Here is a 15,629-nt window from a genome sequence, read left to right on the forward strand (position 1 = left end):
CTTAATATCCCTCGAGAGGTGATTCACCGTGCAGGTATACACGACTGCGTCGGTTGCTCGCCCTGCGCTAATGCTTGCGCCCCATTTGGGCACGGCTCTTAAGGGCAGTCAATAACTAGACGCTTGCCAATAGCCTAGTACGCAGTGTAAGTTTGTCGTTAGGTGCTATAATCAGTTATACACATATATACTTCATATCAGTAATGCATGTTTTCTATGATCTTTTTATGCATACTTCTACCTGCTGTTATATGCAGTCACCGTCAAAAGTTTAGAGACCACGAGGCGCAAGAAAAAGCTGAATATTCCCGCTGCTTATGCAGCAGATATGTCAAAATTAATCCTAAGAATAATGAAATTGTAGCACTAATTACTTCTTAAAATCTTCTTAAATGTAATTACATTACATTACAATCTACAGCTGGCCGAAGGTAACGACGTTACACCACTATTACCTTTTCTTAAAGGTAATGAAACTACTTTAAAATAACTTTAACGAAAGTTCGTCATCGATTACCGCACCCGCTGTGGTGGTCAAGTGGTTATGGCGCTCGAATGCTGACCCGAAGGTTGCGGAATCGAATCCCGGCCGCAGCGGCCGCATTTCGATGGAGGTATTATGCTGAGACTCATGTGCTTAGATTTAGGTGCACGTTAAAGAAACGCAGGTGGTCAAACCTCCTGGAGCCCACCAGTGCGGCGTTTGTCGTAATCATATTGTGGGTGAGACGTGAAAGCCCTACAATTACTATTATTACCGTAAGGATGCGCGCTTCAATGCAGCTTACAACAAGGGTGAAGCAAGTCCAAGCCACGGATAGATAATCAGCACGTTGCTCAGGAAGGGTTTGGAACATTGTGATAAAGACACCAGACGGATATAGTTGGGTGTCCGCAGCAGCTCTGCGGACGCAGACAGCCAGCCATTTCCACCGGGCGCCTGCGTCCGCTGAGCTGCTGCGGACGTTCAACTAAAACTCTGAACAAATATTGAGAGGCTACCCAACGGCGCTGTCGGTGATCGCAGACTCGAAGCGCACGGAACGGATCTGTTGACATTATCATTTGTCTAGCAGGCCGGAAATCCACGCACATCAGAGCACATCCTGTGAGATAACTTTCTTCCGTCCGTTTTGCGGGCTTCCGGAACGTTTCGAGAGCGGAAGCTGTGTGTACTGAAAGCGTTCGTGCAGTGATCGGTAAGAAGCGAGTGATTTTGCTTTCTATTCGTGTTACGCGTGTGAGTGCACGGTCCCAGATCGTATCGCGGATAATGTCACGGCGAAATCCGGATTACGTTCAGCCATCGATGAAAGTGGAGATGCGGCAATTACGTCGGTAGACTGTACTTTGCAAGCCTAGACGTCTCATTTACCATTCGTATCGGTGATATATATATCTCTCTCTTTTTTCCAAGGAGTTGGATAGGCAATACCGCGATACTGGCTTATTCATTAAGTAGTAACGGGGGCAAAAGATGAATAAATGAAAGTAAAAGGAAAACATATTAAAAGGAATATGACTGTGAACATACATGATGATAAAGCAAATTAAGTGAGTAGGGAGCAGATTAGTTATAGTTCATGATATGATGTTACTGAAAGCAAATTAAGTCCAGAGTTAACAAGGGAAAGTTAGTTATCGACCGTTAACTGGTGAACGTCGGACGTAGGTATTAGGTGCACGATAATATAGCAACATCGGTGAGCTTTCGCCTTCGAGTCTTCTTGGGCGAATGCGTACCTTGTAAATTTTTGCTCGCTTTTTTCTTTTGTATGAATGCAATTTTTCGTTCATGAAGAAACAATTTGTGCCATTTCGAATCACATACAGTTGTCAACAAGACGTAAATCCTAACACTGATTGTAGACAGTTACGGTATCTTTAGTAGGTATCAATCGTTAATCCAAGTTCTATCGATCAAGTATTGCGGTCTGTTTGATCGTAATCGTTATCATCAGTCTATCCTACGTCCACAATAAGACGACAGGCCTGCCCTGACGACTTCCCGTTGCCGCTGTCTTTCGTGACCTGACTCAGCGCTACGCGGAAAACAAACTTCCTTATTTCACAACGGCGTCTAATTCTCTGCCGTCCTCGACATCGTTTACAGCACCTTGGTACTGGTTATGTAACCCCAACAAACCACCAGTTATCTCTCCCACGTGTTGCATAGCTTGCCCGGCGCCATTTTTGAAATGATCAAACTAGGGTACCGGTTACCCCCATTTTCTATCTGTTCGAAAAGAAAGTGTTAATGTATAAAGGAACTGTTGGCAATGTGATGACTGGGTAATGTCTGGGTTACAATGTGATTTCTGGCTTTATTCCGATTACCCCCACCAAATTTGCCCATGATACCTAGCTTTTATTTTTTACCAACTTTTGCTGCGGAGTTGTCTCACATATAAAAAGCACTTTTTTCTTTTCTTTATTTTTTTGCGTTCGCTCTACGTCTTGCAGTTGTGATAGAATTCCTCCATTTTTCATTCAATGGCTTTTGAAGTTGGAGCATGCATTAGGGTGTAGTTTTTATTCTGAGTGAAATAATGCTAATGCATTCTGCGTCGTACGCCTAAAGCATTGAATTTTTACTGTGTTGTTTACTATAAATGCTGCGCAACTTCTTTTCGTTGTTTCGCTACCTGAATGAAAAAAAAAACTAAAATAAAAACTGGTTGTTTGAATGAATATACCTCATATATTTCCACGTCAGATCGCTAATTATCAGAACATGTATATCACTGCTTATTATCTCGTCCTTCAATGTTTCCCAGTTTCCTCGATACAAACTTAGATGTAGCTATCTTGGGCTCTTCGACTGCAGAGCTTTTCTTTTGTAACTGGCGCGCTCAATTTTTCGTCTTCCCGAAGGTTTTCGTCCCGAAACGTCGTGATCCATGTAGTCCTATTCGATCCAGGTCCCACCGAGTACTACCGAGCAGTATATCAGTTCTGCAGACCTGAGGACTGCCCCGTACACCAACAAAGCATTCTTCGAGACACTTTTCTGCTAATGGTGTTTTCTCGACAGTGGCGATGGCCATTTGTCATTGGTTTCACCCTCGCGACGTCACAGCCGCTAAGACAACGTCTGTGAACTTCTGAACACCAATTCATCCAACAGCCTATATTGGCCTTGTCAGTACTGATTGCACGGCTGCGTGCCGTCAGGATATCCTGTGAAATCAGCAGTCCTCACCCTAAGGTCTGATCAATAGCGGTTGCCCTGGTAACGGTGTACTGTTGGGTATATGGCTCCTTGTGACTGCACTCAAAGCTTACCATCTGCGTCAGGACAAGGATATCATCAGAGAAGATTCATAATGATTGGTTCAGAAGGGATTCACATACGGTATGCTATATTCCTAAACCATCAGTCTTGAAAAGAAACTATAGGTTCAAAGAGCATTCGAACAGGTGTCTTTTGTATGCAGTGGCCTCTATTACAAAGGGGTCGACATGGCGCGACCAGCCTTCTGTCTCATACGTTCGTTGGGAGCAACTTTACTGCGAATTACCATTTTTATGGCACAGTATACGCGTCCCTGGTCGCATTCCGTTGTTTTAAAACGAAATTACGCCAGATGACCCGCGTGAACTCTTTGTTTCAAGCATGGCGCTACCAACCTCCTGCAAATCTAGTTAGGAAACAGCAGGCTGAATAAGAGGCTAGAGACATCTGCGCACTTCTTCGCCCTGAAGCGCGAATTTGTGAAAGGCTTCGAGCGCACACAACGCAGTTATTGCAGCTGGCATAACCGAAGCCCAAAGTGATGTTTTAAAATGCAAACATCCCAACACGGTTTGTTTCACTGCTCTTATTTTACCTGGTGCAGTGTTCATTGGCATGCAACCGTTGTAAAAATGAAAGTGTACATAATGAATGATATTCTGAATTGCACTTGCTTTCCCATAAATGCGTTTTATTGTATACATGCTTCGTCGCTCCAACATACAATATTCTCACACATGTTGGATCTATATATAAAAACTAGTATATTTCTGATTTTGTACGAGGCATTCATTCTTATGCGAGTGATAGGCTTTCTTTATTTAGTCGGGAATATCCTGAAGAAGTCCTGCATCAGCCGTCTATGCGTGTATACAGACCAACAAATAAATGCTTCAAAGAAATCAAATTATAGTTTAAATCAAATCATTTTATTTTCCAGAAAAAATACTGATTCTGGAGAGGTTCCTTGGCTAAAATTCGTTATGCACAGCTAGACTAGGCCAAAGAAACCCTTACAAGGCAGATGGAACTATGTAAAATTTTACACGAGACACCATAGAAAAAATATTACTTATTAGTGCTGAGATCATTCTATGACATATAACATATTATTGCTGTTACATTTCAAAACATTACTTGTCTTGCAACATTATATGCAATTTTTTAGAAGAAACATTCCTAAAAACATATGGACACCAGAAAGGAACAAGACGTAAAATAAACATGCAAAGGCGCTAATAGCCGCATTTGAAAAAAAAAAGAATAGTATCGCAGGAATAATATACAAATGTAGATAATCTTTATCATTATTTTGTATTACGTAGAAATATACTGAAATAAAAAGGTGTTAATACAAAAATAAAAATTCTTGACGTGTGCTTTGAATTATACAGTGCATAACAAAATCATAAAATGAAAGTCCTGCAAAAAAAGTACATTTTTCGATGTCGACAAAATCATTACAAACTCACAAAAAAAGAATTTAAGCTTCTTTTTTTTCACGAAAAACTTGACACCTGAATGTATTTATTCAGAATCATTGGCAAATCCTATTGTAGCGTCTGAAATTTGTAATTATTCCGAAATCTGTGAAGAAGCCTTATATTAGTGATTTTTGTACGTTCGGTGTGCAGATTTTTGCAGCACTCAAGAAGTAAATGCGCCTCTTTCAAGTACAAAACTCACAGGGTCCAATATGCATTCACCTAAGACGACTCGAAGGCGAAAGCCATCTTGCTTTTTCTTCTCGGCCGACTGTATGGATGCTGCCCCGCCACCCTCCGAAATCTCTGTGGACCTATCTTGCTTTTGCATTGCCTCCAGGATCGGAGGCACCTCACTTGGTTTTGCACTGCCTCCGTGATCTGCCCACTTTTGACCAAGCTACGATGCCATGTGATGACGAAAGCATGTGACGTCACGTCACGCCAAAATTTTGTGATGACGCCCCAAATTCTGGCGATGTGTGACGACATGACGACGCCATATGGCTACGTCCTTTCGAGATGATGATTTTTTGCATCACTCGTCCCCGACGCTGCAGGACGCGAGACGCCGCCTACGCAGGACGCCGACGGTCAAATTTCACGTTTGACGAGCCATCTGAGGCTTTCGCTGTAATAAATGCCTCTGAGACAGAAAAAAAGAAACTACACGATTCCGTTTACGTAGAACTTGTTGCGCTATGAAGGCCCACACACGCCGGCATCCCGTCCAAGCGTTGAAGAATAAGCGCCTCGAGACAAGATCCGTGTAGGCGCCTCGAGAAATGTAACCATGTCAGCGGACAGAAACGTGTTCCGCTCCACGCCTGACATGATCCGCATGCATTTTCTATGTCCCCCTACCGCTGCGAGCGGCACCTTTGCATTGCAGTGCCGTCTTCTGCTGCGGAAAACTTGAGCCGTCGTCTCTTCTTTTTTTCTGGCCACGTCAAGGTGGGGCAACCTTGACGTGGCAAACGCTTCAAAAATATTCGTTAAGTATAAAATAATAATTTAAACCTGCAATACAAATACACCTTATTAATCTACATTAGACCTGACAGCGTTAAAGGTCGCCGTTATGTACGCAGTTTAGGTAACCGACAACTAAATCCTTATATGCGCCTAAACTGACAATCTGAAGACTGGTATGTTCCGCGTACTGACACGGCGTTCAAGCATTGGGTTATTGCTTGCCGAATGCACTGAATAATTCCAAAAGTACTTACTAAAATGCCCGCACGCTCTTTAATGCTTTTGTTTTGAATATGCTTTGTTAAGTATGTTCGTAGTAATATTTCTCTATATGTATAACATTTTCTTTTAATGCATATGCGTATCGTTCGTTTACATCGTATTGAGATGTATTTTGCTTTTGCCGTCTTGTTGCCACAGTGAATCTAGAAATGTGGGGCTTGTCGAGCTGTTTTAACGCACCTTTTTTTCTCCGTCCAAACCACTTACTGTGTTTGTGGTAAATAAACAAACTCAAACCTGAAAACGTCGTCTGCTGCAGCTTTTCGGGCACCGTCGGTTTTGCCGCGTTGGGGTCGAAAACCCGAAAATAACGATGGAAGTATAGTTTTATTGTTGTGCCTGATAGGACGAAATAAATATATGTAAATCACATTACGCAACGCACACCAAGCGCATGGCGCCACGCATCTTCTCGGTGTATGTGTGAGTGTCGTACCTGAGCTGCAAGAAAATTATAGAAACCGAGAGAGTTATCTGCTTTATTACCACATCTAGTCGTGAAGTGACCTGATAATGCCGTTTGCTGAAGCATTTAAGGCGCCTGTGTGTTTTGCCACGTTGAGGTGGGGAACCTGAAAATTCCTGTGAGATTGTCTATGTGCTGCACTGCAATAACGACGACTTAAACATTGAAGGCACATTGGACAGTTTAGACTGCACACAGTTCGCGCGTAACAGACAGTGTGCTTTTCTCTAAAAATATATTGCCACGCACCCATATTCCTTTATTTTGATGTGACAGGGTTTCACTTACAAAAATTGTCAGAACCGCTCGGCGCGGGCCGCGCCACAATATCTGGGAAGCTTCGCGATTGTTGTGGATTGTTTTGTTATGATAAAGCGCAGGACGCGCCTATTCAAGTTTGTTCCTGAGCTTAAGCAAGCACTATAGATACCGCTGGAAGGTCCGATCACTGATTCATAAAAGACGGCGCGTTCGACTGTCGATGAGATTACCGACGGCCGACGACTGTGATCGCCGCTATCAGTGTACAGCGCGCATTATTTGTAGTACATTGAGTTACTTAGTTTTCTGGGCACAGGCTCGCCCAATAAACAGTATCGTATCTACCAGTGTTACTGCCGCCTTCTTCACCGTCACTACCTCGTGACAATATCCATGTCGTTGTACCTGCGCTACAACGAATCACAGAAACTGAAGGCATCGTCTGCTGCGCGGCTTCTTCTGGCGCAGATGGCGGTAGATGTTTCACCGCGTCGGGAAAACCCTGCAGAACGTCGTCTGCATGCGGCTCTTTAGACGCCGTCTGTTTTGGAAGAGCTGTCTAAGGCGTTTGAAGGTTGGGAAACCTGAAAAAAGCGTCGTCTGCTACACGCGAGCCTCGAGAACGCGTCTGCTATACTTAACACGTGTCACACCACGACCGGTATTACGGAGAGTGTTTTTCTTCCTCGTATTCGCGTGCACGGCGGCCCGCTTGGGCGAGGAGTTGACCAACGCTTCGAGTGCCCTGACTCGTTTGTTTTGCTTTCTTTTGTTTCGGTTTTTACAGCCCGTCTATTTGTGGGAGTGTCGTCATGGCTGCCGCCTCATTGACCCAGCTCTTGGCCCTTACCCTGGTGGCCTTCGTCTGCGACTTGGCCAACGGACAGCAGCTCCAAGGTAGAGGCGCCTGGCATACCGAATGCATCAATCCACTACGACTGCACAATACGCGCAAAGATATAGAGATATTTGCTTGACCGACCCTCGCAACCGATCTATCCACCTTCCCAGCCGGTTGTTTTATGGTTGTTGACTTGTTGTCCTTACTTGCCAGTCTTGAGCCGCGCATATCGCAGTGTGTTTGAGTGTTTTTCCTTCCGCGGATCAAACTGGTCGAAGGGGCTGTGGAACTCGTAGCGCGCGGTTCAATGATATCCCGAGCATTCTTGACCCCGTATGCACGGGCACCCGGACGGACGCATGCGCAGTGCAGCAGTTGTTGATTGCGGTTGCCCTCGAACGCCGGTCGTGACCAAACCAGCCGCCAGTGTAAAGTCTTGAAGTATAGTTCGACCGAGGTGAATGAGAAAAAAAAAACGCCAACCCTTATTGGGTTTGCACGTTGGCAGCGTCAGTGATTGGCGAAGGTTGATTGTGAGACGAGGCGGAATCGTGAGCAGTAAATTGTGGAGGGTTTTTCGAAACGAGTTGCGGATTAGGCGTTAGCTTTTACCGAAGAGCGCTATTTGGCAAACTAACTCACTATTATTTCGCAGTTATTTCTGTCCATTAGTCATTTCTTCGTAAATGCTGTATCTGCCGGGCATACTGCTGCACATTGGTATGGGCATTGAGCAAAACGCCAGAACAACCCAGCGAAAGCTGTTCAGGTTCAGATTCAGATTCATTACTCTAAAAAAAGTAGTTACGGGTTCACAAATATACAGGCGAGAGCCCGAATGTAAAATAACTGTAGTGGGATCTTCAACTACTTATACAAACATTGATGGTAATAACTAACACATCAAACGAAAGCTATTATCGGTAAAATCAAACATATTAGATAATTATTAAACATTTCAGTTCGGATCAGTGAGCTGAAATGAAACAGCACAGCAAAAAGCAAGCCAAGTTACAAGTGAATAAATGAATGAACTTTAATTAGGGCTGTCCGGCAGTTTCTTTCGGGCGGGGCGGGGGGGAAGAGGGAATTAACCTTTGTCCCGCACCACCCACCGTCGACGATGATTGCGGTGCTTCAATTGGTGGCTCGAAGTCCTAGGACCCGGGCGGCATCTTGAGGGAAAAAAAAATTCTGTGGTAAAAAATCCAGGGCAAAAGTACAGTTATTGCAAGTAGTGACGCCTAAGGCACGATTAAACACGAGAAACTGCAGTTACTAGAGCGTAAAAAGCATGCGCCAAGATGAAGGCGAGGCAACACACATGTACAGAAGTTCACGCTGCGTTGTCGCCATTACCCGTAAAATAAAAGAAGGAAAAAGAACGCCACACATGCACTAAACTCACAATGATGCGCCAGCACATTGTGTGGGTAAAATGAGATCTAACCTCAGCCTGTCATCATTATACACATACAGCTTGCTGCTGGGAAACCTCTCGTCTGTGCATTTTTCACTAATGCTTCACCATCTCTTTTTCCTTTCTGATGAGCTGAATTTCTTCCCCGATTACGTATCATCACAGCTCTATCACCGTTCACAATGTTAATTGGCGTTCCATCATGAAAAATTACTGCTATTCACATCTCCTTCCTGCCACCTACATCCCGGGAGTAGAATCACTGACCTGCATGCGTACATTGCTTTCGTAATAAAGAACGATTACTTTAACAACTCTTAAGCAATTCATTGCAGCTGTTTACGCTGTATGCGACTTTAACTGCTTTGTTTCATTTACCTCTTTTTTGTGTTCGCTTACCTCATTAATATTTCAGCGAACATTGTATGCTGAGCTGCATTAATTGTACTTTCAGACTTGCACAAGCAGCTGGAGACTATATGCATGTTCAGGGTGCCGCAACTAACTCTAGCCAGAGCTTTAAAACATACCGACGCACTCAATGACGACGTGACCAAAGGCATGGTGCTGACTATTGCATGGAGCATGTCTACTATTTGTCAGGTATTACTTAACTGCTTAATTACGCAAGATTATTTAAATAACTTCTAAAGGAACGAAGCTGGGCAAAAAAAGAAATCAAATTGGAAAAGTTGCATATTGGATCACAAAACACCCGATTAGACAGTTTCTAACTTTCTATTGAATTAGCGTTTGTATGCTTTTTACAGATGCCCGCGAAATAAAAAAAAAGATGCCACATGACATGCCCGTTTGCTCGAAATGATTGCAGCGTTCGAACCATAACGTCCCACTTGCAAACAACCCCAACATTCAGTCACGTGTGCTGCCGCTTAAAAAGGCGACAGGACAGCGGCTGGGCGATGACGAACCTGTTGCTTGCGGCAGCACAAATGCCCTTACAGCTGATTTTTATAGCGTCATGATTTTTTCGTAGCTTCAAAAGCGTCGTGAAGCCATCGGAAGGCGCAATCAAAACACCGCTTCTTCGCGAATTATGCGGAAGTTGATCCTTATCGACCCTCCTTTTCGTACTTGGCACAATGTTTGTTATTCCTCTGGTTCTCTCACTTACCCTTCTTTTATTGACCGTAGTGGTTGACCTGAATGCCCTTTATCTGGACATGTGCCATGGGCTGCCAGGTTAGAAATAACGGTGATTAGTATAAATATATCTTCGCAAGTTCTGGCTCGAGCCAGGAGTGTCTTGCGCGGCAGTTAGCGGTCGTTAACGATCATGTGCGCCTTTTTATCAACACGAGATCTTGTAAGCCATTGTAAGGTTGCGCAAGCGGAAACTCATTTGCAACTTATATATCTTCAAAGCTTGCAAGGAACACACGCTGAAGCCGGTATTTGTTTTCTCGCAAGATGCCAATGTTCGTGATTCTTTACGACCTCAATTGCTGAATGACCCCTGAATTCCGCGACATCTACCCAAGCCAGTCAACAACTCGTAAACCCCCGCGCCTCTTCCTGTAAGATTTTCCGTCAGGCTTCATCTCTCGCCACCTGTATTTTTTCTCTCTCTCTCACTCGCCTACTATGATAACCATAAGTCCTTCTTCTACCTAGCCTGAAGCAATGGCAAGTGACAACTCCTTTGTTTTCACAGCTAAAGAGGGCTGAGTACCACAGATATTCCTGTGGCGCATATGCACCTATGGTTTTCTGCGGACACCAAAGTTTTTACGGCCGGCTTAAACAGCTCCACCGTTAAAAAAAAAAAAGAAAAAAACGTCTGCCATCTTCCTCAATGATGTCAGCTCGGAACTTACGCATAATTAATCATAAATTTTTCTTCTCGCGCATTCCACCTTTTAGAAATTCTGGGGATCTAGGCCCCACCTAAGAGACACACTACAAGACCACTGAGCTGGTACGTATCAGTCCGGGCCATCAGAGCTATCTGGGAGGTCTTCATTCTGCCAGTAGTAGTAGCAAACATTTATTAAGCTGTTATATACAGAGAGGTTGTTCGGGAAACCAGCCCCTAGTGGGTGAGCTCCCTTACAATACCAGGTTGGATGGATGGATGCTATGAGCGTCCCCTTTATAACGGGGCGGTGACATGTCTGCCACCAGGCTCGAAGGCGAAAAAAAAGAAAGAAAAAAAAATAAACTTCCTTGTTTCATGTTGTCCTAATGCCTTATCTGCATTGATTAAATCTACGTTATTATACCAAAAAATATAATTCACGGTCCATCTCTCTGCCTCTTAAGGCAGAATGACCTTTTTTTTTTCCCAGTTATTTATTTTTGTACTTTATCTCTACTTTTCTGCCACCAATACTCTAACCGTCTCTTACTTATTTCTATCGCGGACGTGTTCAGCTTTCCATTGTTGTCCCTAAAACCCAAGGCTTCATGTAGACTCGTGCCCACACGTATACCTGGGTGAATATCGCCACATTCAATCAGTACATGTTCCATCGTTTCCTTAGTTCCCCCGCAGCATGTACATTGTTCTTCTTCGTTACTGAATTTCGCTTTATAACTACGCGTTCTAAGGCAGCCCGACCTTGCTTCAAACAGTAAAGCGCTTCCCCTTGAATTATCATAAACCTTTCCCTCCTTATTCGTTTTTTTCCTTTTCGGTAGTTACTCAGAGCCGGCTTCTTTTCCATCGCTGTCATCCAATAAGTCCTCTCCGCCTCTCTGACCTTCCGATTAATGCTCCTTGTTGTCATATCGCCCGCACTGCCAGCCGTATATTTACTGGTGAGCCTCCTAGTTCTTTTTCTCCACTGCGTGTCAACGCTTTTCTATACAAATACCTGAAAACCTTCTCTGCCCATCTACTCTTCTTTATTTTCCTCAGCCTCTCTTCGAATCTCATTTTGCTCTGCGCTTCCCTCACTTCAAAGCCTGTCCATCCCATATCACCCTTTACCGCCTCATTTGTCGTCTTCCCGCGAGCGCCCAACGCGAGGCGGCCCACCGTCCTTTGATTTACATCCATTCCTGATTGCACCTCTGACTTCATGCACACCACTGAGTTCCCAAATGTAAGCCCCGGAACCATCACACCCTTCCACAGCCCTCGAAGCACCTCGTACCTATTGTATCCCCATAAAGCTCTGTGCTTCATAATTGCAGCATTCCTCTTTCCCTTTGCTACCGATGCTTTCTCTTGTACTTCCATATATCTATCCCCCTCATTTACCCATACTCCGAGGTACTTGTACTCGCTTACCCTCGGTATTTTTTGGCCCTGTATTAAGACCGTATGGTCTCCGTGATCATTGAATACCATCAATCCACATTTTGTTGCACTAAATCCTAGTCCTAGAGCCTCACACTCCCTTCCGCATACACTGCAAAAACTGCCCTTCAGATTCCTTCAGATCCACGAACAAGACCTACGTAGAACTTACAGATGGCTCTCATTATATGGAAATAGGGAGTACATGTTCGTAACTTCAACGGACATATTGCTTTCTTTTTAGTTAGGGAGAGAGTGTTCTAAAGTCCAAACAAAAAGAAAGTTCTAAAGGTCCTAAAGTTGAAAAGTCCTAAAGTTGCCTGCGCTGTTAAGGTATTTTCCAACCAAAGACCGTCACAGGGCTACTTGTATTGCGATAGCAATTATATGGGCACTCTCGACGGGTTTTTGCCGTCGGCGTCACCGTCGCCGTCATGTTCCGTATAAAGTCCAAATTGATAACATCCCGCCGCGCATCGTAGGTTCTACCCGCGGGTAAAAGCTCGCGAGCAGGGGCGACGATCGCGACTGAAGCAGAGATGAAACGTGCCGGCCTATCTGCGTCGCTCGGAGGGCGCATGCGATAACATCCCCCCGCGTGTTAGACCAGCCGCAAATGCTGCCCAAGCAGAAACGAAACGCCCCGCCCGTCTTGAACGAGCATGGAGGGATGCGGGGGAGGGGAGAGTGCTTGAGCAGCAACTGCGATCTTTGATCCTAAAAGCGCTTTCACGATCGCTTGCGCGCTCGCTATCTCGCAGGCATCAGCAAACGGCTCGTATACTCTTTTACGCGCGCTCTCAACGCCAAGAGACTGCGAAAAGCGCACCTCTCCCTGGAGCGGCCGTATTATCTTACACCAACGTTTTGTATAGTTACGCGAGATCGGATCCAAAAGAGTTAGCTGCCAGCCTTCCTTCGTATAACATTACAATTTGTTGCCTTCGCATTCATTGCTTCGCGCTTGCGGTGAAACTGTGATCTTTTTTCTTCAGACACGATGCGTTTACAGAAGGCCTGGGGAGCGTGCAACTACCACTGTTCTCTATGTGAGCGGTTTAGCTTTAACCTTTTTTTTTTTTTTTGAGGTCAACCGTTAAATTTGTTGTTTTGTGCATGTTACCGTCGCGAGCAACGAGGGTAAACAATATTTTGCTGCCGTCCTGACATACTGGCAGACTGTCTGCGTCTGTTTGCCGCGAAGTAGGCATGTGCGAATATTCAAGCACTAGGAATGTTCGAAGGAATATTACAGTATTCGAATTCGCTTCGACACGAATTTAAGGTTCCGAAATTTCAAAGTATTCATTATGAACGAATAGGCGTAATTGGACGGCATGTAACCCACCTGTGAAGGTGGTTTCACTGCATCCTGCAAGTGCTATGCCGTGAAAACACCTAACCAACAAAATTGCGCAATGCCGCGAAGCCCCACATCAAGGTTAAATTAACATATTACTCCGACATAGATTAATCATTTTCAGGGGCGTAGCCAGAAATCTTTTTCGGGGGGGGGGGGGGGGGTCAATTATACGTTATGTATGTCCGTGCGTGTGTTTGTATGTGTGCGTGTATATATGCGCAAGTAAAATTGAAAAATTTCGGGGGGGGGGGGGTTGAAACCCCCAACCCTCCCCTTGGCTACGCCTCTGATCATTTTTTAAGTTTAAAAACTTGTTATACGTGCTTATATGTTATAATATGGTATATGTATAGTAATTTTTAAAGTGTGACGTATTTTATCGGTTATCGCTTGCATATCTTACTGAAATTGAAATCCTGCTACTATTTGATGCTACTAAACGCTACTAAACGTAGCGTTTAGTAGCGTAGCGCTTAGTTTAGTAGCGTTTACTTGCAGCAAAAAGAATGACAGTCGCACATGCCTCGTTCCAATTAAAAAAAAAAACGCTGTGGAGGTTAGTTGGGCCTCGACAATATTTATGCTAATTTTTTTATGTAATGTGTGATACATACTATTCGAACTATTCGATTCAAAATTATTCGACGTAATCACTGTTCGCTTCGAACCTAAAATTTGCTATTCGGACATCCCTACCGCGAAGGCTTCTGTGCGGCGTTCCACGGTGCCTAATAGACAAGGACACAAGGAACATACGGCGCTGCTTCGTATTGGTGAAAAGCGTCCCTTTAAGGCCCGAACACACGTACGCGTTGCAGCGCGTCAACGCGTGACTTTTTGACGCGGCGTCGCGCCCTCTCCCTATGGGGAGAGAGGGCGCGCGGCTACGCGAAGCTGCGCGCCCTCCCTCTCCATAGGGAGAGGGCGCGACGCCGCGTCAAAAAGTCACGCGTTGACGCGCTGCAACGCGTACGTGTGTTCGGGCCTTTACGAAATCGGGACTGTGGCACGGGAGTACAAACCGGTTCGCTGCAGCGGCGGCGGCCTGCGCATCAGCTTCTCCGCAGTGCACGATTGCTAGCGGCGTTTCGAAAACAGATGCGCAACTCCGCCACCTAAAAATAACATTTGCAGTAACTCTAGGGTGCAGTAAAGCTTTAGGGTGCAGGCACTCGTAGCGGCCGCCGCTACGGTCGTCGAAAATTAAAGGGGGGAGGGGGTAAGGGCACCGGTACCCTGTTCCTCTTAGATCCGACCCTGGAATTTTCGTGGTTGTTGCAATTTCATTCCGAGCTGCGTCTTGAGAGGTTCGTACATGCTCGCGTGCGACTGCAAATCTTTCTAGCCTCTCCAACACACCATGCCTAAAAAGAAAAGACAACCTGTTCCATGACGTAATGCAAAAGAACTCGTGCAATGAAAAGGCATCTATTCTCATTCAGAGCTTCTACGGATCCAGTACGCCTGCAAGAGTGGGCGTGAAACATCAAGGGAGGTCCCTCAGGTGTACATAAATTTCATTTGACTCTTCGCTGATTCTTACTTTTAATTATTTATTTTTCTTTTTTGTATGCACCTATCTTTTCCTTTCACTGTTTACTCACATTCTGCGCGAAAATATCTGTCTTTGCGTCTCATTCACTGTTCATTGTATTTTTGTTCTTGATGTAACCGCTATAATTGTCAATGAATATTTCAATCATTGTACTCAACCATAACTGCTTGAAAAAGAATGTTAATTAATAAACTAGAACGGAAACCCCGAATCTCCTACATGTTTGTTCTCTACGCCAGCATGTGCCGTTCAGAAGAAGCTAACCGGCCCGCATGGTCTCCAGAGTTGTCTTTTCTTCGTTTTACAATTTATCAGCGCCATGTGTTGTGGCCTACACAACGAGCTTTTACCGCAACTACAAAGCTTGGTTTAAACGAGAAGCTCCTCAGGGCGCACAAGTGCTGGGCGCGCCAGCGAGCGCCGCGCCCTCTGCACGCTTCATCGTAAGCTATTCCCGCCTGGCAGGCTCGCTGCCTCGCTCA

General features: G+C 44.8%; 1 protein-coding gene across 1 annotated transcript in view; it reads left to right on the plus strand.

Moving 5' to 3' along the window:
- The first annotated feature begins 1,181 nt into the window (after positions 1 to 1,181).
- LOC119401206 (serine protease inhibitor swm-1) overlaps positions 1,182 to 15,629 on the plus strand; it is a 36,062-nt gene continuing 21,614 nt past the window's right edge. The window contains exons 1-2 of the mRNA XM_037667889.2: positions 1,182 to 1,199; positions 7,491 to 7,600. Of these exons, the coding sequence (XP_037523817.1) occupies positions 7,516 to 7,600 (85 nt within the window). The 5' untranslated portion in view covers positions 1,182 to 1,199; positions 7,491 to 7,515. The remainder of the gene's footprint in view (positions 1,200 to 7,490; positions 7,601 to 15,629) is intronic.

Source organism: Rhipicephalus sanguineus, chromosome 8 (assembly GCF_013339695.2).
Source record: "Rhipicephalus sanguineus isolate Rsan-2018 chromosome 8, BIME_Rsan_1.4, whole genome shotgun sequence".
Lineage (NCBI taxonomy): Eukaryota > Metazoa > Arthropoda > Arachnida > Ixodida > Ixodidae > Rhipicephalus > Rhipicephalus sanguineus.